Genomic DNA, 27,315 nt, shown 5'->3' with positions numbered 1-27,315 from the left:
ACCGAGGGGCTGGAATTTGTGCAAAACCCTTTGGGCTATATGCCTGACATGGACATTGTCAATATTTCAGTCTAAGGGTCTGACACATATAGAGTTAATGTGGGACTGAATGCAGTACCATCCGCACAGTGATATAAAGAACACCTGGTCCGAGCCTAGGGGTCAGTCTAGTGTTGGACAGAATCGTGTGCACAAGCAAGCATAGAGACAACTCACAGCTTGAACCCGTTACTGTATAGATGTACGTCATTCTTGTAGCTAGTAAATACATACAGTTAACCTACTTAAGACTACAAAGGCTTTATTAGGACCCGCCGGACGGTAGATCTACCCTACAGCAAATATCGAAGTATTGAAATTATATTGAGGCACCTGTGAGTGGAACATGCTGTATGGAGAAAAGTTGAATTACATTGTAATTTTTTAAAATATTCAACTTGAACCATTTTGCCCTCAGGCCATATGCCTGACGTGGAATGTATATTGTAAATATCAAGAGTATTAGAATTGTTTTGGGGAACCTAAGAGTGGAACATGCTGTATGAGGACAAGTTGAATTTTATTGCACTCTCTGTAATTTTGAAGTCAAAATGTTTTGTAATGTACTTCTGTAAATTTTAGGAACAAAGTATATTTTGGGGTGGGGGGGAAAGTTGCAGGAATTTACCTCATGGTATTTAAAGAAAATTCTGCCTTTACATAATCTTTCAGGACCTCAGGTTGCCCCAACACAGTTTGCAGACAACAAAATAATTTTTGAGTTACTCACTGTTGTCGTTTAGTGGAAGCTGTCACCAATTGTCTAGTTGACTTGAGTTACAATGCCCTTTTACGCAAAAGATTCAAAATGGAGGCCTGTGGAAGGGAATTTAAGTTAAAGCTGTAAATTCCACCAGAGCATTTCAGAGCTTCACCAACCAACCAGAAATTGGAAAGTACAAAATTCCTAATGCTATTTAATGTATTTTTTTTGATTAATCTGTCAGTCAGAACAATGACTGTTTACTATTTTTTGCTGCCAGCAAGCTTGGTTCAGAAATTGACTGTAGCAGTGGATGTGGAGCTATGCTTTGGTCAAATGTGGGAACTTAATTTGGTGTCAATAGATTTACGTACTGTTGGACAAGGAATCATTCTCTGTTTCTTTTGTGAGTTTCTATTGCAGAAATACATTATTCTTGCACCTTTCACAACTTCAGGACATTGCCAATGAAGTGCTTTTTGAAGTGGCCATGGTTGTAAAGTAGACAACTCAGCAGCCAATCTGTGCACAGCAAGGTCCCACAAACTGCAAAGAGATAATGGCCAGATAATCTCTTTCAGTGATGTTGGTTGAGGGATGAATATTGGCCAGGGCTGCAAGGAAGAGCCCTACCCCTCTTCTGGCTATAGTGATGTAGGATTTTCTACATCTACCTTAGAAGGTTGACATGTGCCTTGGTTTATTGGCTCACCTGAAAGATGGCATCCCTGAAATTGCAGCACTCTCTTGGTACTGCATTGAAGCATCAGACTGGATTATGTGCTCTTTCAATCAGCTCGCGCTTTGTATTTTCCATCCCATTACTTTATTAGGAGGTGTAATGTGTGTTACTGAACCCAGATCAATTGGATCAGGTATTCTGGGAAACTGGCAGGAGATTGCTTTTAGCAGTGATTTAATGCAAAGCTTCTGAGGAATTTTAAAAAGCTATTGTGATCAAGAAAAGATTTGTTGCAGACCATTTTTGAAACTGTGCCAAGTTGGACCAGGAAAGAAAGGGATTCATTCATTTTTATAATAACTGTGTTCCAATATGCAACAGTAAACATTATCCAGAATACTAACTGGTCTTTTAATTCTCTCTTTCCTTCATGTCTTGAAGTTGAGACACAGGCCAGACATCATTTTTTAAAGTATATACTTAGAGTTTTACTGGGCACATTGTGTTCTAAATTGGTCACAGATTTTGGGGGTGGATGGGGGGTGGTGTGTGTGCATGTGTGTGTGTGTGTGTGTGTGTGTGTGGAATAATTGTCTCTTAATAACATTTACATTTATGAAGGTCTATTTTCATAACTTGCAAATTTGTATGGAGCAGATTTGCACGAATCTTGCTCACTTGCAAAGTGAAGGCAATTTGTCAATCTGTCGGGGAGTAGTTTATAATGTCATTAATTATAAGATCCAGGCAAGGTTTATATAAAATGCATTTGTGGAAAGGTTAATCAAAATGAGAAATCCTGCTCTGAGTTGGCAGGCAGTGATGCACTGAGGTACATATTCCTCCAATGATGTAACCTACTCCAGTCCTGCAACCCTCCAAGATCTCTGTGCTCCTATAATTCTGGCTTCTTGCGCATCTCCCACCTCCTTCGTCTGGCAGTCATGTCTTCAACTGCCTAGGCCCCAAGCTCCAGATTTCCCTCCCTAAACTTCTCTTTTCTACGTCTCTCTCCTCCTTTAAGGAGTTCTTTAAAAGTTGCCTCTTTGACCAAACTTGTATTTGACCAACCTGTCTCTAACATCTCTTAATGTTGTTTGGTGCCAAACTTAGTCTGATAATATGTCCTGTGAAGTGACTTGGAATGCACTGCTACATTAAAAGTGCTATATAAATGCAAGTTCGTATGGATTTACAGACTGGTTTAGTTCCTCCCTTCCGATAACTCACTTCACCTCATATCCAGCTGATCCAGTCTGCAGCAAAAGTAGTTCACTGTTTGCGAATTGCTTTGAGATGAATTGAAGACATGAATGAACCTCTAAATAACTGCAATCCCTAACCCTCCCCGGCACTTTGTCCATGATCTTTTTAACCTTCTGCATTCCATTGCATATCCTCAGTTCAAGATGTCCCACCAGGTTTTATACATATTGAAGTGATGTAATATCAAATTGCCAACAGCCACGTGAACTCAGTAGAACTGCTTTATTCTTCCAGCTACCACCACGTCTGCTGCAACTATTGTATCCACACAGTGGATTGGAGAGAATGCCACAGAGGCCCCATGTGTCAATGAGGACGATCCTTCCTGCATGGCCAGCCCACATACTCTTGGTAAGTTCTGTGGCATTGCAGCAATAAACTGATTGCTGTTTTTCATTTCTTACAAATCTATTGATTTTCAACTATTCTCGGAAGATGCCAGTAACAAAAATACGAAAGAAATTCTCTTGTAGTTAAATTAATTATTCTTGTTCTTGCTGCAGCTGACAAAAATAGATTTTTGTTAAACACCAACACAGGGGAACAGTGGACGAATAATCCAGGGAAACACTGATCAATAACCCAGAGAAAAATGGCCAATAGCCCAGGGAAACACTGACCTATAATCCAGAAAAACACTGGCCAATAATCTTGGGAAACACTGGCCAATAATCCAGAGAAACACTGGGCCAATAGTCTTGAGAAACACTGGACAATAATCCAGGGAAACGGTGGCCAATAATCCAAGGAAATACGGATCAATAGTCCAGAGAAACTCTGGCCAATAATCCAAGGAAATATTAGTCAATAATCTGGGGAAACACTGACCAATAACCCAGAGAAACACTGGGCCAGTAATCCAGGGAAACACTGGCCAATATTCAGGAAAACTGGCCAATAATCCAGAGAAACAGCGACCAATAATCCAGGGAAACACTAGCCAATAATCTAAGGAACACTGGGCCAATAACCCAGAGAAACACTGGGCCAATAATCCAGAAAAACAGTGGCCAGTAATCCAGAGAAACACTGGGAGGAATCATCCCAGATTTACACAAAATGCGGTAGCGGGCATGTAAAACTACAGTTTGCCAGCCAGCAGTGAATAAGGGCTTTCATGCCGTATCGTCCCAAACCCGTGCATTATTTATGCTTTCCTGGGAACCATGCCGTTTCCTTGGTGGGCAAGTTTTCGTTCACCCGTCATGCCATCATCTCGCCACTTCACCACGCCGGGCGCCATATTTAAAGTCCAGCCATGTTCACACAGCTCAGTGATTCCAGACCATGACTACTGCAGGGAAGATGTCCATGAAAGGCATAAAGACTACAGCCTCCAGGTTTAGTGACACGTCACTGGAACGCCTTTTGGATGCTGAGGAGGCCCGCTGCGATGTCCTCTACTCCCACTCTGGCCACAGGATGGGCAGTGGCATGACCAACCAGGCTTGGGAGGCAGTGGCAGTGACGGTCAGTGCCAACGCCCTTCAAAAGAGGACATGCTCACAAACTCATCACACATCCACAGAGCCCACACTCGCTGCCAGTTCAAGAGACATAACCATTCACTCTCTCACACACACCTTCATTGTCCTCATCCCATCCATGGGACCACTCACCACCTGCACATGCCTGGCACACTTATCATCTTGTCCGGCAGGCATTCTGCTTACACTGTCTATTCATGCAGGACAAACTGGCACTCAACAACAGGGAGAGGTCACAGGCCAGTGGAGGAATGCCTGAAATCAAGGTCCTCACGGACTTTGAAAACAGAGCCATCCACCTGGTTGGTGATGATCTGGACCATTCCTGCGCTGACTTTGAGGTCGGCGGTGCTCTACCAAGTGAGGATCCAGCAATGCAACATCCATCAGGCAACCATGCTGTGAGTGATGTGTCCTGTTTCACAGGCCACTGCCCTGCACTAATGATCTCTTTGATTCCACAGGCACATCTGGGAAACAGCCAACAGAGTCCATGACCCAGGGCCTCCAATTAAGCCCCAAAGAAACCTCAGAAGAAGAATCTGAAGGCACCCTCCTTGAAGTCCCATCACAGCGCTCACCCACACCCTCCACCAGCGCAGAGACACACACCTCGGTGGGACCGAGTTTTAGAATAGCTTCAGGATCACAATCTTTTGAGCATGTTGCGCTAACTGATCCACAGCAGGCGGCGGCAGGGATTTCCCAGGTCCCAGGCACTCGGGGGACTGCCGGAGGTCAGAAATTTGCTGAGTCTGAGTCAGATGACGAGCCTCTGGACTCGGTCATGTTACAGCTGCTGGAGCTGCAAAGGCAAGCTCGGGAACATCAGGAAGGGATGTCCGCTGCATTCCTCAGATTGCAAGGCACGATGGAGGAGTCCATCCGCCTTCAGGCTGAGCTGATAGTGCCGGCATGTCAACACACTGACGTCAATACTGGTAGGATGGCGGCTGCCATGGAGACCTTGGTCCAGGACATCGCTCCTGCACTGCTGTGCGGGCTGAACTCCATCACTGACGCCATAGTTGGCCTCCAACAGTGTGTACATGAGAGAGGTGCCGGCCAGCTCGATCTCACTCCATCTTCCCCTTCTCCTCAAGGAGTCAGCCTGGGGCCCTCGGGCACCCATTGGGAGGAGGATCAGCAGGTGCACACTCCAGGCCCATCCATCCAGGTGACTCCAAGTGTGTCCAGCCCATCCAAATCCCCACTTCTTGTGACCTCAGCTGCTCCAGCTCCACAGGACGAGAAGGGTGCCACTGCCACACAGCAGGACCCTGAAAGGAGGCTGGGGCTCTCCAAGTCCCAACCCTTCAGAGGACGCCTGCCAAGGTCATCACAGACAGTGCGTAGCAGTCAGCAGGCTGCTTCCACTTTCGCTGTGGATATCCAAGGAGCACCAAGACGTAACACCAGGGTTAGGGAGGTTAAGAAGATGTAGTTGCATAGTGTGGGCGCGGGTGTAAATTACTTGTACATAATGTTCACTGTTGTCAATAAACTCCCAACAATGTCTCCCTGCCTGTGGCTCCTTGTTCTGATGAGCAGTGTTCGTGTCACTCAGATGTGAAACCTTTCTGCACAAGATAAAGGCAGATGTCTCAATCCAGGGTCTCTTCCCTGTTCTATGTGCAGCCTACAGACCAAAGTGATGGTCCCACCTTCACGCTCACTGGACACATCAGTGATGCCTGCACCTCGATGGTGCTGGTCATTGCTGCCAGAATGTCGTGGGCAGGCGTCACAGAATTCCATCATTCTCTCTGTGTTCTCAGCACCTTTAAGGTGGGGCTGGTCCCCAGCTCTTCAGCATCAGTGACCAGTGAGGCTGTGCTCCTTAAGGGCTCAGGTGCTGAAGGCGAACAAAGGATCAGATGCTTCTAAAGTTTCATGGCTGCGTCACTATGATATGACCCTGATCACAGAGCGCAAGCGAGCTGCCCTCGGCCAGACATTCACAGAGGCTATATGAAGATCTATGGAGTGTCCTCACTGCATGTCATCATCATCCTCCACAAATCTAGCAGCTGTGAGGTCCTCCTGGCTTGCCTGCCTCATCTGGCCAGTGTGAGGGCCTCGTCCCTTTCATCGCTGCCTTCGAGGACCTCCTCAGCCTCATCCTCGTCGGCATCCCCCTCATCTGAGGAGACCTCCAGCTCCTCCATCTCCTCCTCAGCCAGCTTCTCTCCCCATTGGAGCACCAGGTTGCAAATGGCGCAGCAGGCGATGATGATGCATGACACCCTCTGCGGCCTGTATTGCAGGGCTCCACCAGACTGGTCCAGGTACCGGAACCGCATCTTCAGCATCCCGATGGTCTGCTCCACCAAGTTGTGAGCTGCAGCATGAGCCTCATTACACCGTGGCTCTGCTGCAGTCTGAGGCTGCCGCACGGGTGTCATCAGCCACATCCTCTGCAGGTAGCCCTTTTTCCCCAAGGAGCCACTTCTGTAGCTTCTGTGGATCCTGGAAGACTTCAGGGATCTGTGTCTGACTGAGGATGTAGGAGTTGTGCACACTCCTTGGAAACCATGCACAGACCTGCAGGATGCGTTTCTGGTGGTCGCATATCAGCTGCACATTCAGCGAATGGAATCCCTTGCGGTTGACATAGTTGACTGCGTGTTGTGACGGAGATCTGAGTGCACATGAGTGCAGTCCCTGACACCCTGCACCTGTGGGAAACCCGAGATCTGGATAAATTGCTCTTGCATCCTGTCTGTCCTGGTCCTGGGCGAAATGCACAAAGTTGTGTGCCCTTGTGAAGATGGCATCCGTGACCTCATGGGTGCATTTGTAGGTGGAGGCTTGTGATATCCCACAGAGGTCATCTGTGGAGCCCTGAAAGGAGCCACTGCCATAGAAATTGAGCGCCGCTGTCACTTTCACGGCCACTGGCAGTGGATGCCCTGCATGCCCCTGTGGCACTAAATCCTGCAGCAGGTGGCAGATGTGACCAACCAGAGAAACACTGTGTTAATAATCCAGAGAAGCACTGGCTAATAATCCAGAGAAACACTGGCCAATAATCCTGATAAACATAGGCCAATAATCTAGAGAAACAATGGCCAATAATTCAGAGAAACACTGGCCAATAATCCTGATAAACATTGGTCAATAACCATGATAAACAGGCCAATAATCCAGAGAAGCACTGACCAATAATCCAGAGAAACATTGGCCAATAGTCCAGAGAAACACCGGCCAATAATCCTGATAAACATTGGCCAATAACCCTGATAAACATAGGCCAATAATCCAAAGAAACATTGGCCAATAACCCAGAGAAACACTGGCCAATAACCCTGGTAAACATTGGCCAATAATCCAGAGAAACACTGGCCAATAATCCAGATAAACATTGGCCAATAGTACAGAGAAACATTGGCCAATAATCCAGATAAACATTGGCCAATAGTACAGAGAAACATTGGCCAATAAGCCAAGCAAGCCAGAGAAATTCTGACCCAATAGCCGAGCAAACCCAGGGAGTCACCGGCCCAGTAATCCAGCAAATCCAGAAAAATACTGGTTCAATAATATTGTCATTCTTAAAAAAAAAGTAGCTTAAAAATCTAGAGAAGTTCTCACCAATAATTTCAGTGATGGAGAGAAACACGTGACTCCACTCACTCCAGATGAATGCTGAGAGAATCACTGACCCAAACACAACATTTACCTTTACATCCTGAATACCTTGAGTAGTCTCATGCCAAGTGCTAGTGTTGTGGTCTACATTTTCTTGCACTGGTGCCTAGACCTCAGCTGATGGCCTTTGGTTAGCTAAACAGAACTGCCAGTTTTAATCAAATAAATAAAAACTAGGCTGTTGTGAATTCTGACCAATAAACAAATAAATCTCGATAGCTAGTTGCCACATCCAAAAACACAGCTTTGGAGTTCTTCAAAACTGAACATGAAGTAAAACAGCACTTGTAAGTAATGAGACTTATAAAGCTTGTGGAATGAAATAAATGGCTGACAGTATCGTCTACCATGTGCTGTATATTTAGTTTGCATTCTCCTGAGAAATTCTGAAGTCCACAATTATAAACAAACTTACCCCGAGTGTGAGAGAGACATGAGTGACTCCATTATCCTGTTCTTAAGCGGTCCAATTTTCCAGAGGTTGATGGCATCTCTCCCATCCCCGAATGACCACCACCTCCCCTCTGCCCACCCCCCCCGCCCCCAACACCACCAACTTCATCTCTGAAACAGGAAGGTTGTGGGCTGCAAGGGGCTTTTTTAACCTTTCCAACCCCTCCCCATGACGAGCAGGATCGGTTGGGCCAGGGGACATGAGATAAATTTAACCATGGTCGAGATGTTTCTGTAGATTGTGGCAGGTTTGCTCAGGGGGTAGTGAGATGCACCCCTGCTCCTCCCGGTCCCCATGCCGTGCTGGAAATGTGATGCCCTGCAATAAGCAGACCTTCCGCGACCAGCCTTCCTCCGTCCTCACTATCGTGGACCCCAAGCCGCTGCAAGTGACCTCCTTCTGGTTTAGTCATAATGGGTTTTCTGCCAGCCAGTCCTGGAGAGGCGAGTCAGTAATTAGAATATTTAAATGAGGTTCTGTGCCTCAGATTTTGACAGTCCAGTAGGTAAGGGCTTTTCCAGCACTGCTTGTGGGCCGGGAGGAGAAGGAGTGCTTCTGATCCCTGCCCTGTCCTCCACTCTGCAATTCCCCAGCAAATCTTCTTCCATGACCCTAAGACCTCCCTCCCTGCCTCCTTTCCTCTCCCCAGTGATTTTCAGCACCCCCATGATCTTCACACCCCCTCAACTCCATAATCTTCAGAGCGCACTGTGATCTTCATACACCCACATGGTTTTCAGTCCCACTATGAACTGCAGACACCCCATTGCGAAATTCACAATCTTTGCAATTGATATTCAACCCCTGTGATCTTCAGACAACCCCTGTGATCCTCAGACAACCCCTGTGATCCTCGGACAACCCCAATGATTTTCAGAGCCCCCACCCCCATGATTCTTCAGACTCCTCTCCATGTCCTCTCATTCCCACCCACTATTGTAAAATGCTCCCTCATGGCCCGAATTGATCTACAGACACCACCCTGTGATATCCAGCCTCTCTCCCCTCAATCCCTCACTTCTCACTGCTGTACTCCAAGCACCCATCCCCCTCCTCACAACCACCCCACCGCCAACCCCAACCCCCGCCGCCTCCCCACTATTGAACCCATTCTCAAGGTTCCCTGGCTCAATCTTCTTCTTCGCAATTTCCCATCTGGCCATCTGCAGAAAAAAATGTCAACCAGGTCCTGCTATTAAATTTGTCAACATCTCCAGGATGTCATCACTGAGACACATACCCCCGATCCCTTCCCCCTCCTGTAAATATCAGTGCCAGAGCCTGATGCCTTTACAAATGGTGTGATGGCAGTCAGCATGAATTGCTCTGCCCTCAGCGATGGAGAGCAGGAAGGAGCTGAAATGTTAGGGAGCGGGCTGGGGTGAGTTTGTTCAATTGAAAAAAAAAGTACAAAAAATGGGTGTGTGGTATTGCACATTTTTCCTGCACATCTTCATCAGGAGCAAGACTTGGTGCAAATATTTATCTCTCTCGGCTAACTCTCATTGATTATCAGAACCAAAGCTGTCCTCAGCTGGTGTGAAGAGGTGATCTGTTGAGGTATTTTATTTTCCTCTGTACTAACTCTCACCACATCCTCATCTTGTTGTAGGCTAAACGAAGGCCCTCCCCAGCTCGAGATCACTCAGGTTCAGCATCTCTTACCTCCCTATTTACCTTTCCTATCCCTGTTTCCATGGTGACAGCAGGAGGCACTAAGCTTTGCCATGGTTTCTCTTTCTGTCTCTCTCTCTCTCTCTCTCTCTCTCACAATCCGTGAGTATTACTTCTCACATTCTATTTCACACCTTTCTTGTCTCTCTCTTCCCCACCCCACCCCCCACTGCAACCTTGCACTCTTTTACCTGCTGATTTTTGGTTTTTTTCCCTCTCTCCCTTTAACCCCGTCTCATACAAATGACTAGAAAGTATTTTAATGACACATAGCCAACGCAAACACGAGCCCTGCTTATTTTAATCGGACTTGTATGTAAGATTAAATTAATAATTGTTTGATCATTTTTTGCATAGTTAAGTCAAACCTTAAAGACTTAAGCAAACAGAAGAAGGCATTTTACACACAATAGCTATTAAGAACAGCATGGGTTGAAATAAATTCCACCTGACCTCTTTTAAAGAGGTAGCTTCAACCACTAAGGGATTACATTCCCTTTTCAAAGTGATTACTAATCCTGGTATTTGATTAGGGTTCCTGATGGGGAGACTCGCCACTTTAAAGGTTTAATCTTAAGACGTTTTCCAAACAGACGAAACCAGGCAGGGCAGTAGGTTGATTATTTCCATTTTATTTAGGAATTAAATCGTAAAACTGCAAGAAGCTAATTATTGAGGAAGAGAATGTTATTATCAATTGTTGCCTTGTGCTTTGCGATCTGCTTGCAAGTTCGCTAATTGTAAGGGTGCTATTTTCATATTCTTGGGCATTACAATCCAGTTCTGAGAGAACAGGAGTGCCCATAGGACACAGCCAACGCAAATTTGTTACTCTCACCCTGAAGAAACCATGGAGATGACAGGTGAAATTGTTGTTTTTTTCCTGAGATTGGGCTAAGGTGTGTTGTTGGAGTGGAGTAGAGGGAGCTTTCACTCTCTAGCTGGCTGCTTTATACCTGGCCTGTGAGTTCTACAAATAGGCACGGGGGTCCAAAGTTTTGCTACCGAGGCAGGTGGCTCGAGTCGGGAAATTTCCTGCCTTAGCAGACCTACCTCAGTTTAAAGTGCCCTGTTGGACCGAGTTTTCACTCTGGCGAGTCAGGCCCGCCAAACCTGGAAGCAAATCCTAGGGGCGGGAGGGTACTGTGGGCTTCTTAGAAGGCCCAACTCGGTTCTCTGGGACATGGTCTCAGTTGTTTTCAAATCTCTTAGGTCTCTAGCCCTCACCCCTCACACCTCCTCAACTCCCAGCCAACCCCCATTCCAATCCATACTCCCCACAAACCCCCAATGCCCCCTCATACCCCCATGACACCTCCATAGCCACTCACCCAATATCCACCATGGCCAGACCACAGGAGCTATGGGTAGTTGAAAAAAAACCTCTAACAATCTAACACAGCTCTCACTCACACATACTTGATAGTGCAAAAAACCTCAATCATCATACTCATTCAAAGTGGTTAATCTCTTATAAAAACAAGCACACATCTATTCAGACCCCACATCAAAGACAGATAACCCTTTAGTAAATCAAACTATGAGCTTAGAACTCCCTGCTGAGATAATTGTAGCTTTTAAAACTCAGCCAAGCATTTATAATGACATAATAATAGCGCTTGTGGAAGTGTCAACCTCTCTTGAAACTGCGCAACCAGATGGTACTGTTTTCCCTAACCTACGACAGATGTTCAATCAAAACACTCCAGCAGCAGTTTTTTTAAACTCTCATTGACAATTTCAGCTTATTTTTTTCATGTTTAAGAATAGGTCATTTAAAAAACTTCAGATCCTGACGGTTATACTGACCTCATTCACCCTCCATTAGCGGTCACATCTACTTCATCAATTCATGACACCCATACTGTGGGTGAAGGCCCTTGGACCAGCCAAACTGGAAGGTCTATTTGAACTCAGTACCAAGTTCAAGTGGCCCTGCAGAGTCCAGGTTTCCCAGCTATGTGAGTCACATACTGCCCCTTCCCCCTTGCTGGCAAAAAATTGGATTTGTCGGAAATAGGGGTGGGACTTCCACATTCAGGCCCCAGCCACCATTTTTAAAAGTCTGCTGATTCTTCTTGACTCCATTAAAATCCAACACCAGATGCACGGATTGAGAAAAGTGTTGAAATTACACAACACTAACCTGACTAGAAGAACATGTAATGTCCATCACGGGAACAGGCCTTCTGGCCTAACTGTTTTATGCTGGCATTTATGCTCCACATGAGTCTCCGACCATCCTACTTCATCTCACCATATCAGCATAACCTTCCATTCCTTTCAATCTCGGTGTTTATGTAGCTTCCTGTTAAATACATCTATGCTATTCATCTTCTCTTGTTCTATGTTCTGCTTTGTTCCTCATACTAGGTAAGAAGTGGGTGTTAATGTGACAAAGGAAAAACAGTGGGGTGGGCAAACTCTTCTGCTGGGGTCTTTCAATATCCTGGTTACCGGTAGCATTGGCTGCCATCGACGCCTCATTTGTCCGGCCGGGCTGTGAGGGAAGGAATTGTGTTTTTTAAGAGAAGGGCAGGGAAGGAATGGATGAATGAATATGTTTGCTGATCAGCAATTTATTTCTGGCTGTGCAGAAATACACCCCAGCATCGAAGGCTTCAACTGCAGTATTGGGGAGCCACAAAACAATGAACTCTGTGGATGGACAAATGACCCGTCAGCCACCTCTAAGTGGATGGTCCACTCTGGCAGCTCCAAGTTTGAAGATGTAGGACTGAGCCAGGACCACAACGCAGGTAAGTTAACATTAAATTGAGGCGGCAGCAATCTTCACCCGGAGTTCCACTCTTTCCACCGTATGGGGAGCTTTCCACTGGTTTCCATTTGTTGTTCAGGGCTATGATGTCCATCATGTTCATGGTGGACAACAATTCAGCTGGTGCCCATTGCTCTCTGACCTCACCTGGGTTGACGTTCTTGTGGTGAGTGATGATTGGCTATTACACTAAGGGGAGTGCTTGTGAAGGTGGGGGGGCAGGGGGGGCGGAATCACAATAGCTGAGCTCAATCCTGTTCTTGTCTGACTTTCACTGAAGAACCAGTACCACTGGAAAGAGAACAGGAACCAGAAGTCTGACTGAATTGTCCTCCTCCAAGCCCAGAGGACTCAAGATCAATTTTAGAGTTTATACCCTGTCTCAACCATATTGAATCTAACGCTGAGACCTGTTTTCAACTCCCTCCATGGCCTTATTCCTTAGTATCTCCGTAACCTTCGAGAGTTTTGTGCTCCTCCAGTTCTGGACTCTGATGTTTTCTGCTGCCATTGGTGGCCATGTCTTCATCTGCCTGGGCTCAAAACCCTGGAATTCCCTTCCTGAACCTCTCCACCTCTCTAGCTCTCCCTCCTTCTATAAGACCCTCCTTGAAACCTACCTCTAAGCAAGCTTTTGGTCAGCTGCCCTAATACATCCTTCTGTGGCTCAGTGTCAAATATTGTTTGATTATGCTCCTGTGAAGCACCTTGGAATGTTTTACAAATTAAAAAGGTGCTATATAAATGTATGTTGTTGCTGAGTCTGGGGCCCTGAACAATTGCTAGTTCAAAAATGTCAGAATGTTGCTTCTCCATCAAGAGTCAGTCAGGAGATGGGGTTATACCAGAAGGTGTCAATGACTACAGCAACATCTTAAGAGCTCGTCATCAGGCGAAAGCTGTCAAATGAAGGTCAGGCCTCGCTTTCTTTACCAGTTTGAGTCACATTGAAGATGGGAAAAAGGCTTTTTGACAGTTAGAGGCAGGAGGTCATGTAATGAAACCCCCAGGAATACATCCAACCAGAGTTGGCAACCTGGCAAACAAATGGTTCTTCTCATTGGTGCATTTTATCTTCCAATGGATTGACATAAAATCTCTTTTTTGCTTCAGGAGGTTTATGGGAGCAAATAGAGCAATGAGCCAAGTAAAATTGGTTTGACTAGATATCTCCATCTAAGGAACACTTTATGTTTCTCCTTTTTTAGATAAATGGAGTTACCTGCACATTGAAGCTACTAAGATGGTTGAAGGGCAGCGTGCCAGGCTGCTTAGTCCCATGGTACCACCCATCAACAGCCACCGTTGCATGGTGTTCTGGTACCAGATGCGCGGTGCCAATGTTGGCACCCTACGGGTGCTGTTGAGGAAGAGGACAAATGATGTGACGTTGTGGTCACTGAGGGGAGATCAGGGGGACAAGTGGAAAGAGGGAAAGATCATCCTGCCGGGATACAACGTTGACTATCAGGTAACGTGCCACCTACATTGTAGCTACAGAACAGTAGAATCCCTTTCTGCTTTAATAGTGAGTGTTCTTCTTTTTCTGACACTCCATTTTCTCATTAAATCTCTGCTCCTAGGTCATCATTGAAGGTATTGCAGGAAATGGTGCTAGTGGAGACCTTGCGATTGATGATATCGCCATAGCATCACATGTGTCACCTGACCAATGTATACGTAAGTACCACACTCCCACCATCAGCAGGGAATTGCTTCTGCAGAATGTTACCTGTTAACTTTGTGCCAATAGCGACATGTGAAGTAAGATTAAAGAGGAGCTGAAAGAATGTTGCAAGATTAGAAGAGTATGAGATCTGAACTAATTCATTGAGAAATCCTCGACTCAATTATGCATGAATTAGCTCTAACACATACTTCTTCATGCTCCCTGTCCTTGATTTATTTGTACCACTTTTCTGAGGTTATTCCCAGGAGCTCTGCATCAGATGATAAAATGTGCAGCCATCTCACGCACCATCTTTTGCTTATTTTCATCTCCATATTATGATTAAGAGCAAGTGTGACCTGCCATAACATGGGAAGCCAGCCCTTTTGCAACCTGTGGGCAATACTGGCACACTTCATGCTCAGTACTTGCATAGTGAATTAGGATAGATGGGTTTTTGGGGAGAGGAGGACGTACAAATGTGGAACACCAGCCGACCTAGTCAACCAGAAAGAAGATATATTTAGATGCATGCAGGCAAGAGAATGGATTGCAGGGTCATAGAGAAGGAACTTCAGGCTGAAGAAAGGGCACCTCAAAGTACTTTATAGCCAATGAAGTACTTTTAAAGTGTAGTCATTGTTGTAATGTAATAAATGCAGCAGCCCTTCCTGCACAGCGATCTCCAACAAAGAGCAATGACCAGGCAATCTTTTTTAGTGATGTTTGTTGAGGGATAAATATTGGCCAGGAAACCGATGATAGGCTGTTTTCCAGCAAAATAATTCCATGTACTCTCTTACATCCACCTCAGAGGGCAGGTGGGGCCTTGTTTTAACATCTCAACTGAAAGATGGCACCTCCTATAGTGACCTTTTCCTTCAGTATTGACACTCTGACAGTGCACCGCTCCCTCAGTACTGCAATGCAAGTGTCAGCCTCCATTTTGAGCTCAGGTCTTTCTGCTTTTGCAGCGAATGCAAAGACACCAGCAGATTGTCTGTTGAAACTATGTGGCTTCTTAAAATCCACCTCTTTAACCAAGATGTCCTAATATCTCCTAATTGGCACAGTGTCAAACTTCACCTGATTATGTTCCTGTGAAGCACCTTGGCATGTTTTACTACTTTAAGGATGCTTTGTAAATGCAAGTTATTGTTGGTGTTGTATGGAACAAAGAGACAAGACTGTAGTGAAGTGTTGCCCTGTGTGTTCAAAGCCCTAACAGTTAGTGTATTTTATTTGCAGAGCCCATCAGTGCCTTTCCAGGAATCCATGCTAGTGATACACCGACAGGTGAGTTGATTGTACTTTATCTGAGGCTGCTAGACAATTATTCAGATAAATGGGTATTTAGAAATACAGAATTATATGGAAATGTGTGAGGTAATGGAAGGGGATTTTCTCCGTCACTGAAGGTTCTCACTGATTTCCCAGCTCTCTTTTCGTCAGCCTATTCGAACTATGATTACTTCAGCATAATTCGATCGATTAGCATGGGCTTTTACAAAGCCAAGATGATTTTGGGTTAAAGACACAAGTGGGAGTGAATCAATTAAGCTCCAAAAAAACTCAAGGAACCTTGAAACACCGACTAAAAATCTTCACTGTGAACGTCCTGCGATTTATATTGATGGTAACAACGAACCTAGAGTTGCCATTTTGTCTGCATCAGAGTTAGAGAGTGACTTTCCACAAAATTGAGAGGGCAAAAAGAAGTTTGGAACTTTGAGGGCTGAGAAAGTACTCTGTGGGATGAGAACTTAATGCATTGGTGTGGAATTTCTCCCCTCGCTTTTTTACAGAGGCCTTAACCTATTTGTTTGAAACAGGTTAACACCTCAGCTAAAATGATGGAGAGAGGAAATTCAGAGAAGCATGCACGCTCGATACATCACAGCATAGTTTCAGCGTTTTAGGCTAGTTTTGGCATGCGAGGACCAAATTTATTGGCCTCTTGCAGCGAATTTAATCTCATAAAGTGATCTCTAGATTGACTGCCTTTAGTTTGCTGTTGCAAGTGTTGTCATTTTATTTTTAATAATGTCATTCATCACATCGCCCAGTTACAAAGAAGTAAAGCCACGGTGCATCATGAAATCCTGCTTGGCCCCCAGCTCCTGCTTTTGATTGTTGTGGATTCTGGGTGGTTCCCTGCCTCACTACAGGCTCCGCTGTGGAAACTAGGCCAGACCCAAGGTGGTCATTTTGAATGATCAGATTGGCTGGGCGGCATTTCTTGCCATTGAATACGTCAGCAAGTGTGATCAGCCACAAAATGCCTGAGCTATCAGATCGTCACAGATTTGCAGAAACTCTTACCTATAAATCTCTCCCTGACACCTCTCCTTACAGTTCCACTGAGACACCTGATGGGAGGACAGGGATCCACTTGATGGTGAAAGCATGCTCCCATGATGCACCGTGCGCGCTGAGCATGCTCTTGTCGATCAATGAGATTAGTCCCAGCGCTATTTTGTGTCTCTTCAGCAGGGGGACGCCCTGCGGGGAGCGAACCCACAGTGGAGTCTGTGTCAGCGCAGCCCATCCCCAATTACTGGTATTACATAATGGCTGGAGGAGGTGCTCTGATAGTGCTGCTCTGTATCTCTCTGGGCATGGTGCTATATCGCCAACGGTACGGATTTGCAGCCAAGAAGAGCCTTCACTCGGTCAATTTCAAAAACGTCCAGTTTCCTAACGGCTATGTCACTGGAGTGGAGCCTGGGCTCACTATAAAAATTGGAAAGGAAGATTACACCTCAAACTGAGAGAACACACGGCTAGGAATATTAAAAAAAAAACAAAACGAAAAACGTTAATCGTATCGCTGGCTCTACTTGCACTCTCCACTGCAATCGCCATGGGAACGCCTGCTTTTTCTATTCTCTCTACTCAACATCGCACCTGTGGATTATAAATAGAAAAGAAAAGAGCGACGATCTCACACATCGTGTTATCTTTCATTTTTTTTCCTTCTTCTGAGAGAATTGGTTGTGCAAGATCTCCTCACAGTACTGTATGAGGCAAACTGGAAGAACAGCCCAGAAGGGGGTCCTTCTGTGTTTCTCCGAGAAGCAGTGTCTCGTGAAGACTTTTTTTTTGTTGATATTTTACGTAATTCTGGGTGGAAAAGAAATTGACAGTCATAATCTATGGCACACATACACAGAAAAATATTTTTTAAAAAGTGCAAGCAAGTGTGCCACAGTTCCCCGTAAAGCCTTTCCTTTGAGGGCAGACTGAAATTTCATTTAATGATGGTCGGGCAAAATGGTTGCTTTAATGTGGAATATTTCTAGGCAGTACATGCTGGCTTCCATGTTTGTCTCCTCAGTTTGTTCTCTCGATCTGTCTTAATTTTTCTCCAGCCTTTATGAACTGCCTGCTCTGGCTTTATAACATTAGTTGTCAAAAAGGTTCTCTCAACCAGAAAGGACAAAGCATCGCATTGCGGTCCTTGGTCTCCTGCCCAATGTGCCTCCCACATCCAACATAACCAATAGCTGGTTAACTGGTCATTGAGTTTGTGGAATCTTGCTGTGCACCAATTCAGCCAGCAAGCCAACAGTCCCCTGCATTTCAGAGCAATTCATTCTACTCAAAAGCATTGAGATGCTTCACAGAGCACATGGCAAGGTGCTTATATGTAAATACCACTCTCCTTCTGAAGGTCTCCATGTTCAAAGGAGCTGCACTGCAATAATTAAATAGACTTGTGGAATTTGAGATCCAAATCCTGTCGTAGCAAATTAGTCACTGTACCAACCTGGCGTTGCAGAGTGGGTGGCCATTTTGGAAGGGGCCTTCAAGTAACCGAGAATAGCCCACCATGCAATTTAGCGAGACAACATGCTAAAAAAAAATTAGCAACTGATTTCTCCAGTTTTTCTTAAAAAGTGAAGCCTTACTGCTAGAGAAAAAAAAAATAGGCCTAAACTGAAACACCTGGCTCCTGGTTGAAAGGCGTGGGTTTTCACTTGTTTCTCGCCCTTGGAGAGTATAATAAACATGACACTGTTGTGAGGGACAGTAATTCACATGTAATTGCCGTGAACATGAAAGAGCATTTTGCATTTTCAAAAATAGGTCTATTTCGCTCTTTATTGTTCTGAAAATTACATCTTTCAAAAGGCAAATCAAGCAAAATTGTGCACTAATTGAGAAGCCAAATGAACACACCTGCCGCAAGTATCTCTGCCTTCTAGAACTTTCCTAAAATAGGACAGATGACATTTGTCAATGTTATTTTTTGCATGTGATGCTGAAAGAAGGTGGCTCTTCTTCGACCACCTGCAGCATGCCTTCATCAGATTGAAAAATGCACTGACAAGGCACGAAAGCAGAAAAGTCCATTCATCCACTGAGCATGCCTGCCTTGCTTCATCATGCAATCTTCCATTTACTTCCTTTACTAAAGTTCCCCAAGGAGGCCCAGCCAAACCATATATCAGGCCAAATTCCATCTCTCCATCCAACGTTAATACAGAGCAGGATCCGATGAAGGTGGTTGAAAACGTTTGACCTTCTTGTTTCATGGTCCAGCATCTGGCACAAGTCAGGTTGATAGATTTTTATTGGGTAAGGGTTTTAAGGGCTACGGAAGCAAGGAGAGCAAATGGAGTTTGAGATTCAGATCGGCCATGATCTAATTGAGTAATGGAATGGACTTGAGGGGCTGAATGGCCTCATCCTGTTCCTGCGTTCCTCAGGGAGATAGGTTTGTGCCAGGGCAGAGTCACTTTAACCCTTAAGTGTCTTCTGTGCCTCAGTCAATCATGAACATAGTCAGAAGATTGTGGGCTCAAGTCTCACTCCAGCTGGTTGAGTACAAAAAATTCCAGGCTGACGTTGCAGTGCCATACTGAGGAGCGCTGCACTGTCAGAGGTAGTGTCTTTCAGATAAGATGTTAAAAGTGAGGCGTTCTTGGCCGCCTTAATTGGATATAAAAGACCCCACAGCTCTGTTTTGAAGAAGTTATCCCTAGGTATCCTGACCAGTATTTATCCCTCAATGAACATTACTAAAAACATTATCTGGTCATTATCACATTGCTGTTTGAAGGATCTTGCCATGTACAAATTTGCTGCCATGTTTCCTATATTATAATAGTGACTCTAATTCAAAAGTACTTCACTCTTCTGAATTAGGTGCACTTGATGCTGAGACTCCGTGCCTGAAATCGTAAAGTGCTTCGATTTCCGGCAATGGCATCTCTCACCTTGATGAGCAGAAAGACACACACACTGACACACTTACAGACATGCACATGTCGACACTTACACAGACATGCAAGCACGCACAAATGTCCACACACGCACAGAAACACACACGTTAAAATCTCCTCTGAAAGAGGTTGTTTTGTACTGAGAGCTGCCATTTGCTGCCTTGGTGACATTTGTTTAGTAGCCTTTTGTCACCAGATGATGATGTCACGCTGATTGCCGCTCTAGAAATAGATGTCAACATGAAGATGGTCTTTGGAAAGATTTGATTGAAACCGGATTTTGCTGGTGATTAGCCAGGAGAAGAGTTTGCTCCGTGCTAATGGTAATCACATACTCTGGGGGGAGAGGAGAAGAAAAGAATTTAAAATGCTCACAGCTCTTCTTTTCCCATGTAATTTGAGTCTGCAGCGAGCAGCATGACATCGCCATCCAGTGACAAAAGGCTGTTAATGATTCTGCCCGGCAATCAATCATCACTCTCAGTAAGTGGATGATCCTTCACTCTGAGACATGCTTTCTGAAGCAGTCTTAATCCAAATGTCACATTTATTCATATTCCCAGCGCTTATACTCATTCTGCAATTGTCACATAATCGTCAGCATTAGAACAGGGAGATATTTCTGCAAATTTGATCTAAATCCATGTGTCAGCCATGCCTCAGTGGGCATCAATCATGTCTTTGAGTCAGGAGGTTGTGGGATCAAGTTCCATGACAGGACATGAGTGCAAAATCTGGGCAGATGCTCCAGTGCAGTAGTAAAAGAGTACTGCGCAGTCAGAGGTGTTGTCTTTCAGGTGAGATATTAAACCACAAACCCTGTCTATCCTCTCTGGGGGATGTAAAAAATTCCATTCCAGGGGAGCTCTCCCCAGTGTCCTGGCTCATGTTGATCCCTCAATCAGCTTCACTAAGAACCAGTGGTCATTATCATATAGGTTCATGGGACTTTGCTGTGTGCAAACTGAGTGCTGCACTTCCCCAGATTACCACAGTGACTGCACTTAAAAAGTATTTATTTGCCTTTAAAGCACCTTGAGATATCCTGACGTTGTGACGGGTGCTATATAAATGCAAGTCTGTCTGTCTTGTTGCAGTCAGTGAAAGATATATTGTTTTAACATGACATTTCAATTACTACTGTTCCTCAATCCTGAAAGAGGCAGCTGTCTTCATGAAAATGTGCTTAGTAAATGTTTCAGCAAGCAAAGAAGGTGCAGAAGTGTAATGCACCAAAACAGATCACTGCACTGTGTGGTCCTCCCGATTCATCCCTTCTAAACTTAAATAAATGCTTGCCACGGCACTATTTCTTTCACATGGGAAAATCCTTTAAAATGCTATGAAAAGGCATTCTTTCATATAGAAAACCCTCAGATTTCACAGCACTCCAATGACATCACAGTGTCTCAGTGACATCACAACACTCCAATGACATCACAGCGCTCCGGTGATATAACAGTGCCCCAACGACATCTCAGTGTTCCAGTGACATCAGAACCCTCAGGTGATATTACAGCACTCCCAGTAACACCCCAGCACTCCAGTGACGTCACAACACTCCAATGACATCACAACACTCCAATGACATCACAGCACTCCAGTGTCATCATTGGAGGAGCTGTGAGCAGCACTCACAATTAGAGTCACTGGAGGTGAGTAGGACTAGACTAATCCTGGATGGCCTCTGCAGTTGTGAAGGCTTGAAGTGCCCAAAAAATAGTCAAAGGGACAGCAATAGGTATATTCCCAACATTATGTTCCCAGCCTAGTCAGGAGAATCCCAGCTCGCAAGCAAACCTTGCTCCAACAACCTTCTGGAAATCGTGGGCAGGATTTCCAGCCCGGCGTGTGGGCGTGTGCCTGACACACTTGACGTGAAATAGCTCATGATGATGTTGGCCGAGCATCATGACATCATCGCGCATTTGCGTGACACTTTGGTCGACGGGCACGCATGCAATTAAGAGGCCTATAAAGGCCGTTAAGCAGTTAATTAAACTGTATTTTTCGCTGCCTGTCCAATGTTACAGTTGGTGGGCGGGCAATTCGGCCAGGCGGCCTTTGGATTTTTGAGGAAACCTCATCCACGGGCGGGTGGGGACATTTTTTTCAGATTTTCAACATCTTTATTTTTGATGTTAAAATTCTTCAACTCCTTGAGGCAGATCTCTGCCTTCAGAGAGCTTTCATTGCGCGCTCCCCTCCCGCCTGCGCAGACTTCGGCTCTCGCCCTCCTTCCGTGATAGCGCTGAGCTACTCAGCGCGCCTTTCACGCTATCTGGTCGTTAATTGGCCAGCCAGCATGAAATCGCAGTCGGGGGCCGATTGCGGGCGGTGGGCTGTTTCCCGGCTGCTCTGGGTTCATCCGGTCGATGACCCGAAAATCCTGCCCCATGAGAATTGGTTGATGCACGGTACACCTCATTTTTCCTTTCTGTCCTACTAGTCTCAACAATACTTTAGTAGTGGAGGTCTTCATCATGTACAGCAATCAATCTCTATCAATTTGTTTATAATTTTAAGGGAAAGTCCCATTGGTGGAGAGCCTTATGAAGCAGAGCTCCCAAGTCACTTGTTTCTCCCATGCCTACTATACATATACCACATGTCACATCTCAAATTTTCAGATACTGCATCCCAAAATATTTCCTGAAATACATTCATCTGATTTGCATTTGAATGGATCAACACTAACTGCTTGTGCAGTCTCCCTAGAAACCCAATTCCCTTTGACTGACCACTCACTCACTGAAACAACATTTCCACAGGTTGGTTTTGAATTTTCCTCCCTTCAAGCAATGGCTGCTTCCTCTAATTCTACTGATCCAGAAAAGATGACCCAGTTTGCCAATGCCTACATTAACCTTTTTTCTTTACAATCGTAGAAATCATTATTACCTCACAATCTTCACAAGAGGTCAGTTAATTCAGATGTGCATGTCCCTTTTATTATAAAGGAGATCTCAAATCTAAAAATAAAGGGATTTCAGTTACTTGGTGCTTGTTATAAACAATAAATAATGATGAATTGTTTCAAGAGTACAGATGCCTCTCTAAAGAGCAGACCTTTATGTGCAGAGAAGGTGTCTTCTCTATAATATGTTGCTACATATTTTTTGTAGATACGTGTTTACCATCCTCCACTGAGAGAGAAAATGTTCATAATAAGCACCTTTTTTTGTGTACTTTTATATTTCTTACATGTCCACCAATTGTGGACCAAACCTGTCTGTTGGAATCATACTTTGTTTTCTAATGTACCCTAATGTTGCCAACTCTGGTTGGGAGCAATGCTGGGTGTTCCTTCAAATGGTCTCCGAGACAATCAAGCAGTGTTTGTTATTTTTCACAACTCTAATATTTTAGTAACTAGCAAACAAAACTTTTCAAAGATTCTTTTTTTTCCACAAGCATACTTTTTTTTAATGTCCTGAATGATATTTATTTCTTCACTCGTATCTTGGAGGTTTATCTTTAATCCCCGAAGACTCCAGGGCATTCCTAGAGGGTTGGCAACCCAACCCACAACCCTTGAGTTTCCATTTAGCTTCATTGGAACAGTGCAGCAGACCAAGGATAGGGAGGTCAGAGTGGGTGTCAGTTGGAGGATTAAGATAACAGGTGTTCCAAAAAGCGATCACCCAATCTATATTTGGTTGCCCCAATGTACAGGAGACCCCATTATGAGCAGCAAATACAGTATACTAGATTGGCATAAGTAGAAGTAACTCACTGTGTTACCTGAAGGTGTACTCAGACTCCTGGATGGTAAAAATGGAGGAGGTAAAAGGGCAGGCATTGCATCTCCCATGTTTGCATGGATAGGTGATGTGGAAAGGGGAGGAGGTGTTAGGGAGGATTGAGGAGTAGAGTCATGGAAGGAATGGTCCCTTCAGAATGCTGAGAGCAAAGGGGAGGGGAAGATGTGTTTGGTGGTGTCATCATGCTGGAGGTGGCAGAAATAACGGAGGATAATCTGTTGAATATGGAGGCTGATGGGGTGGAAGATGGGGACAAAGGGATCCGTATAGTGGTCCTGGGAGGGAGAAGAAGGGGTGAGAGCAGAAGTGCAGGAAATAGAATGGGCATGGTAGAGGGTCCTGTCAACCATGGCAGAGGGGAATCCTTGATTGAGGAAAAAGAAAGACAAGATGGAAGGTGACATCATCAGAACAGATGCAAAAAAGATGAAGAAACTGGAAGAATGGAATGGAATCCTTACAGGAAACGGGGTGGGAGGAAAAGTAGTCAAGGTAGCTGTGAGAATCAGTGGGCTTATTGTTGATGTTGGCCCATAGCCTGTCCCCAGAAATGGACGCAGAAGCCAAGGTAGGGAAGAGTCAGGATAGAGCATGTGAAGGTGAAGGAAGGGTGGAAGCAAGGTTGATGAATTTTCCAGTTTGGGCTGAGTGCAGGAAACAAACAGCAATATATCGTAAAAAGAGGTGAGGGCGGGCACATGAGTAGAACTGGAACAAAGAATGTTTCAGGTATTCCATGGAAAGACAAGCACAGTTAGGACTCACAGTGGTTCCTCTTGGAGTATAGTCAATGTAATGTAGGAAAGCCAGCAGCCAGTTTGCACACAGCAAGCTCCCATATACAGATAATATCGAAAACCATCTGTTTTTAATGATGTTCATTGAGGGATAAATATTGCCCAGGGCATGAGGGAGAACTCCACAGCGTACCTTCAAACAGTGCCTTGGGATCTTACACCCAACGGAGAGGGCAGACAGGGCCTCGGTCTGACATCTGCAAAGCAACATCTCTGACAGTACTGTACTGAAGCATCTGTCTAGATTTTGTGTTCAGGTCTCAGCAGTGAGACTTGAACCCACAATCTTTTATCCTGCCTGCTATCTACTGATTCACAGCTGACTGTTAGGCTATGGACAAATGGAAGGTCAGCTATGAATGACAGAGCAAACTAAGGCTAGGATAGCGGCTAGATAGATGAAGCATCTAACAAGGATAGAGTGTGATTTTTATAGAAAGAATAGGAGAGGAGAGTTAATTAAAGCACCAGATTCAAATGCCAGGCTGCAGCATTCGATCTGGAAGGGGTTTATACCAGAATGGAGAGACAGAGTTTCTGATTGAATCACCACAGGGGTGCTGAACACTCTCATTAATTCTGAGACCCCTAATTCCAATATGACGGCTGTTCAATCCTCGTTGGTAGCCTGGAATTTACTCTTAACGTTCCCAGCGGATGGTATTTAACACGTTCTTGTGACATTCCTGTTGCTGCTATTTTAATGTGGCCTTTAAGTCATTTTGTTAAACTCTGCTAAAAGGGCAGATGGAAGAATGTGCAAAGCACTTATCCAAACAGTAATTTTTAGATTTGTAATCTTATAGTCAAGTTCCTGCCTTGTACTGCCTCTTCCCTTGAGACTAAAAGGGTTAAATTTTGAAGACTGGTTGCATATATTAAACATTGTGCCTTAAATATGGAAAATTAAGGGATGATTGAATGGTTTAAGATAATTAAAGGACTTGATAGGGTGGACAGAGAGAAACTGTTTCCCTTCTGTGGGAGTGTCCAGAACAAGGAGGCATAACCATAAGATTGAGATAGTGTCAGGAAGCACTTCTTCACAGAATAGGTAGTGGAAATCTGGAACTCTCTCCCCTAAAAGAGCTGTTCAAGCTCCCCGGGGGTCAATTGGAAAGTTCAGAATGAAGATTGATAGATTGTTGTTAGGCAAGGGTATGAAAGGATAGGGAACCCAAGCAGGTGCATGGCGTTAAGCTATGGATCAGCCATGATCTACTTGAATGATGGAACAGGTTCGAAGGGCTGAATGGCCTCCTCCTGTTCCTAAATTCTACCCCCTGTATTGTTACTGAATCACTCACGACAACCATTAATGGGGCTCTCTTCATGAAAAGATACAATCTGGTGATTTGCTTTTCATTAAAATGTCAAACTCTTTTCACCGTGAAAACCATGGCCCTCGAAAACAGGAAAAGCCACTTTTGACATTCTTTTGGGTAAATAGCTCTGTGCTTTCTTTTCCCTGCTGACACTTAAAAAAAAATTAGAGCTTGCTCTTCTGGCATGTTATATATGGAAAGTGGAATTCTCTTTCACTCTGCGGGTTCACGGATTCAATATTATAAAGAAGTTTCAAGCTAGTCCTCCAATTAAAAACCTGTCACCAGGAGGGAATAACTATACTGGCCAGCCAATCAAACATCTAGAATTTTGCTTAGCTTGTTACCTTCCCTGACCCCTGATTAATGATCATTCACCCCCACCCCCCTGTTCTCTCCTTTTCAATGCTCAGCCTTATAAATTGTGTACATTAAAAGGTGGGGACTCTGGCCGGGGTGGGGGGTCACAAACACAAGGGAAAGCTCTTTTTCTTGCCTATGCAGCCCCCATAAACAACTCAGCTGTGGGGAGAATTTTGTTCAGGCCCCGCTGCTTTTATCAATGAAGAACACCGAACAGGTAGCAGCCTGCGGCCCACACAAGACAGTTTCTCCACCCCACCCCCAGTGTGTTACATCTGACAGAAGCGCTGTTCCTGTGTTCAGGAGTGCATGTGCAACAAGCTGCAACCCTCTTGAACTGCCCTAGGGTCTTTTGCCCTATGACGAGGTGACCCAAAGGCGAGTCAGTTGCCAAAGAAGTCTTACATTGTGCCTTTTGAAACATGCCAATGTGCATTATAGCCAATGGCTTAACTTTGAAGTGTAGCAACTGTTGTAGTATGAGAAATAGGGCAGCCAATTTACACACAGCAAACTGCCACAAACAGCAATGTGATAATGACCAGATAATCTGTTTTATTGATGTCAGTTGAGGGATGAATATTGACCAGAACATTGAGGCAAATTCACCTGCTCTTATTTAAAGTGGCAAACTATTGGATCCTTTACATCCCTGAGAGGGCAGCTAGGTAATATTTAATGTCTTATCCTCCAGCGGTGTAGCACTCCCTCAGTACTGCACTGGAGCATCAGCCTCAACTTTGTGCTCAAGTCTTCTGGCCCAAAGGTAAGAGCACTGTTACTGAGCTGCAGCTGACTAGCATTGGGTACTGCTCTCTTTAAGTGGGTTTTCCTCATTCGAATACTTTGGCATTTAGGCAAGCAAATGCATAGAGGGGCAGCTTTGCTTTTTGTGTAGAAAAAGGGGCAAAAGATTGGCACCTGTGTAATGGGTAGCTCGGAATGGGAAGCATTATGAAAACCAGGACACAAAGCGCCCTTTTAATGTGGATCCTAGCTGTTTGGGGTATTGATTATGCCCCAAAATACGATCGGCATGCCAACCCTTCCCTTGCCCCCCTGCTGCATCCATCTCCCGCCACACCACCGCCCCCCCCGCCCCCACCCCAACTCACCCTTGTCTCCTTTGAAAGCATTGGTCTAGTGTGGTTTGACAGTTAACATGCTTGTGAATGTGAATGTTACAGTGGGGTGGTCTGTACACTGCACCATGGCTCATGATGTACTTGGACTAGCTGACAACTGCTGAGGGAGCTGTCTGCTTCTTGCGTTCTGAATGTAAATGCACCGCCCTGGAGATGTACTGTGTGGAATGGAATAAAGATGCTATTTTTTTATACAAGAGAGGTACTGTGTAAAATCTCTGCACTCATGGGTCAGGAAGCAAATCTTGTCGTGCCTTCCTCTCCCTCTGGTCAACATGTGCTCTTGAAA

General features: G+C 44.9%; 1 protein-coding gene across 2 annotated transcripts in view; it reads left to right on the top strand.

Annotated features, from left to right (window-relative positions):
- The window catches only part of LOC121285329 (neuropilin-2-like), a 105,382-nt gene that overhangs the window by 70,465 nt on the left and 7,602 nt on the right, over nucleotides 1-27,315 (top strand). The window contains exons 11-16 of one of the 2 annotated variants that reach the window (XM_041201817.1): nucleotides 2,925-3,041; nucleotides 12,554-12,715; nucleotides 13,944-14,206; nucleotides 14,319-14,415; nucleotides 15,653-15,700; nucleotides 16,895-27,204. In XM_041201817.1, the coding sequence (XP_041057751.1) occupies nucleotides 2,925-3,041; nucleotides 12,554-12,715; nucleotides 13,944-14,206; nucleotides 14,319-14,415; nucleotides 15,653-15,700; nucleotides 16,895-17,175 (968 nt within the window). In that variant the 3' untranslated portion in view covers nucleotides 17,176-27,204. Of the gene's footprint in view, nucleotides 1-2,924; nucleotides 3,042-12,553; nucleotides 12,716-13,943; nucleotides 14,207-14,318; nucleotides 14,416-15,652; nucleotides 15,701-16,894; nucleotides 27,205-27,315 lie in introns of those variants that run through there. The other variant, XM_041201814.1, reaches the window with a different exon arrangement.

The sequence above is a fragment of the Carcharodon carcharias genome, chromosome 12 (genome assembly GCF_017639515.1).
Source record: "Carcharodon carcharias isolate sCarCar2 chromosome 12, sCarCar2.pri, whole genome shotgun sequence".
Taxonomy (NCBI): Eukaryota; Metazoa; Chordata; class Chondrichthyes; order Lamniformes; family Lamnidae; genus Carcharodon; species Carcharodon carcharias.
Note: the sequence above shows the minus strand (reverse complement) of the source record. Positions and strands in the feature narration are given on the sequence as shown.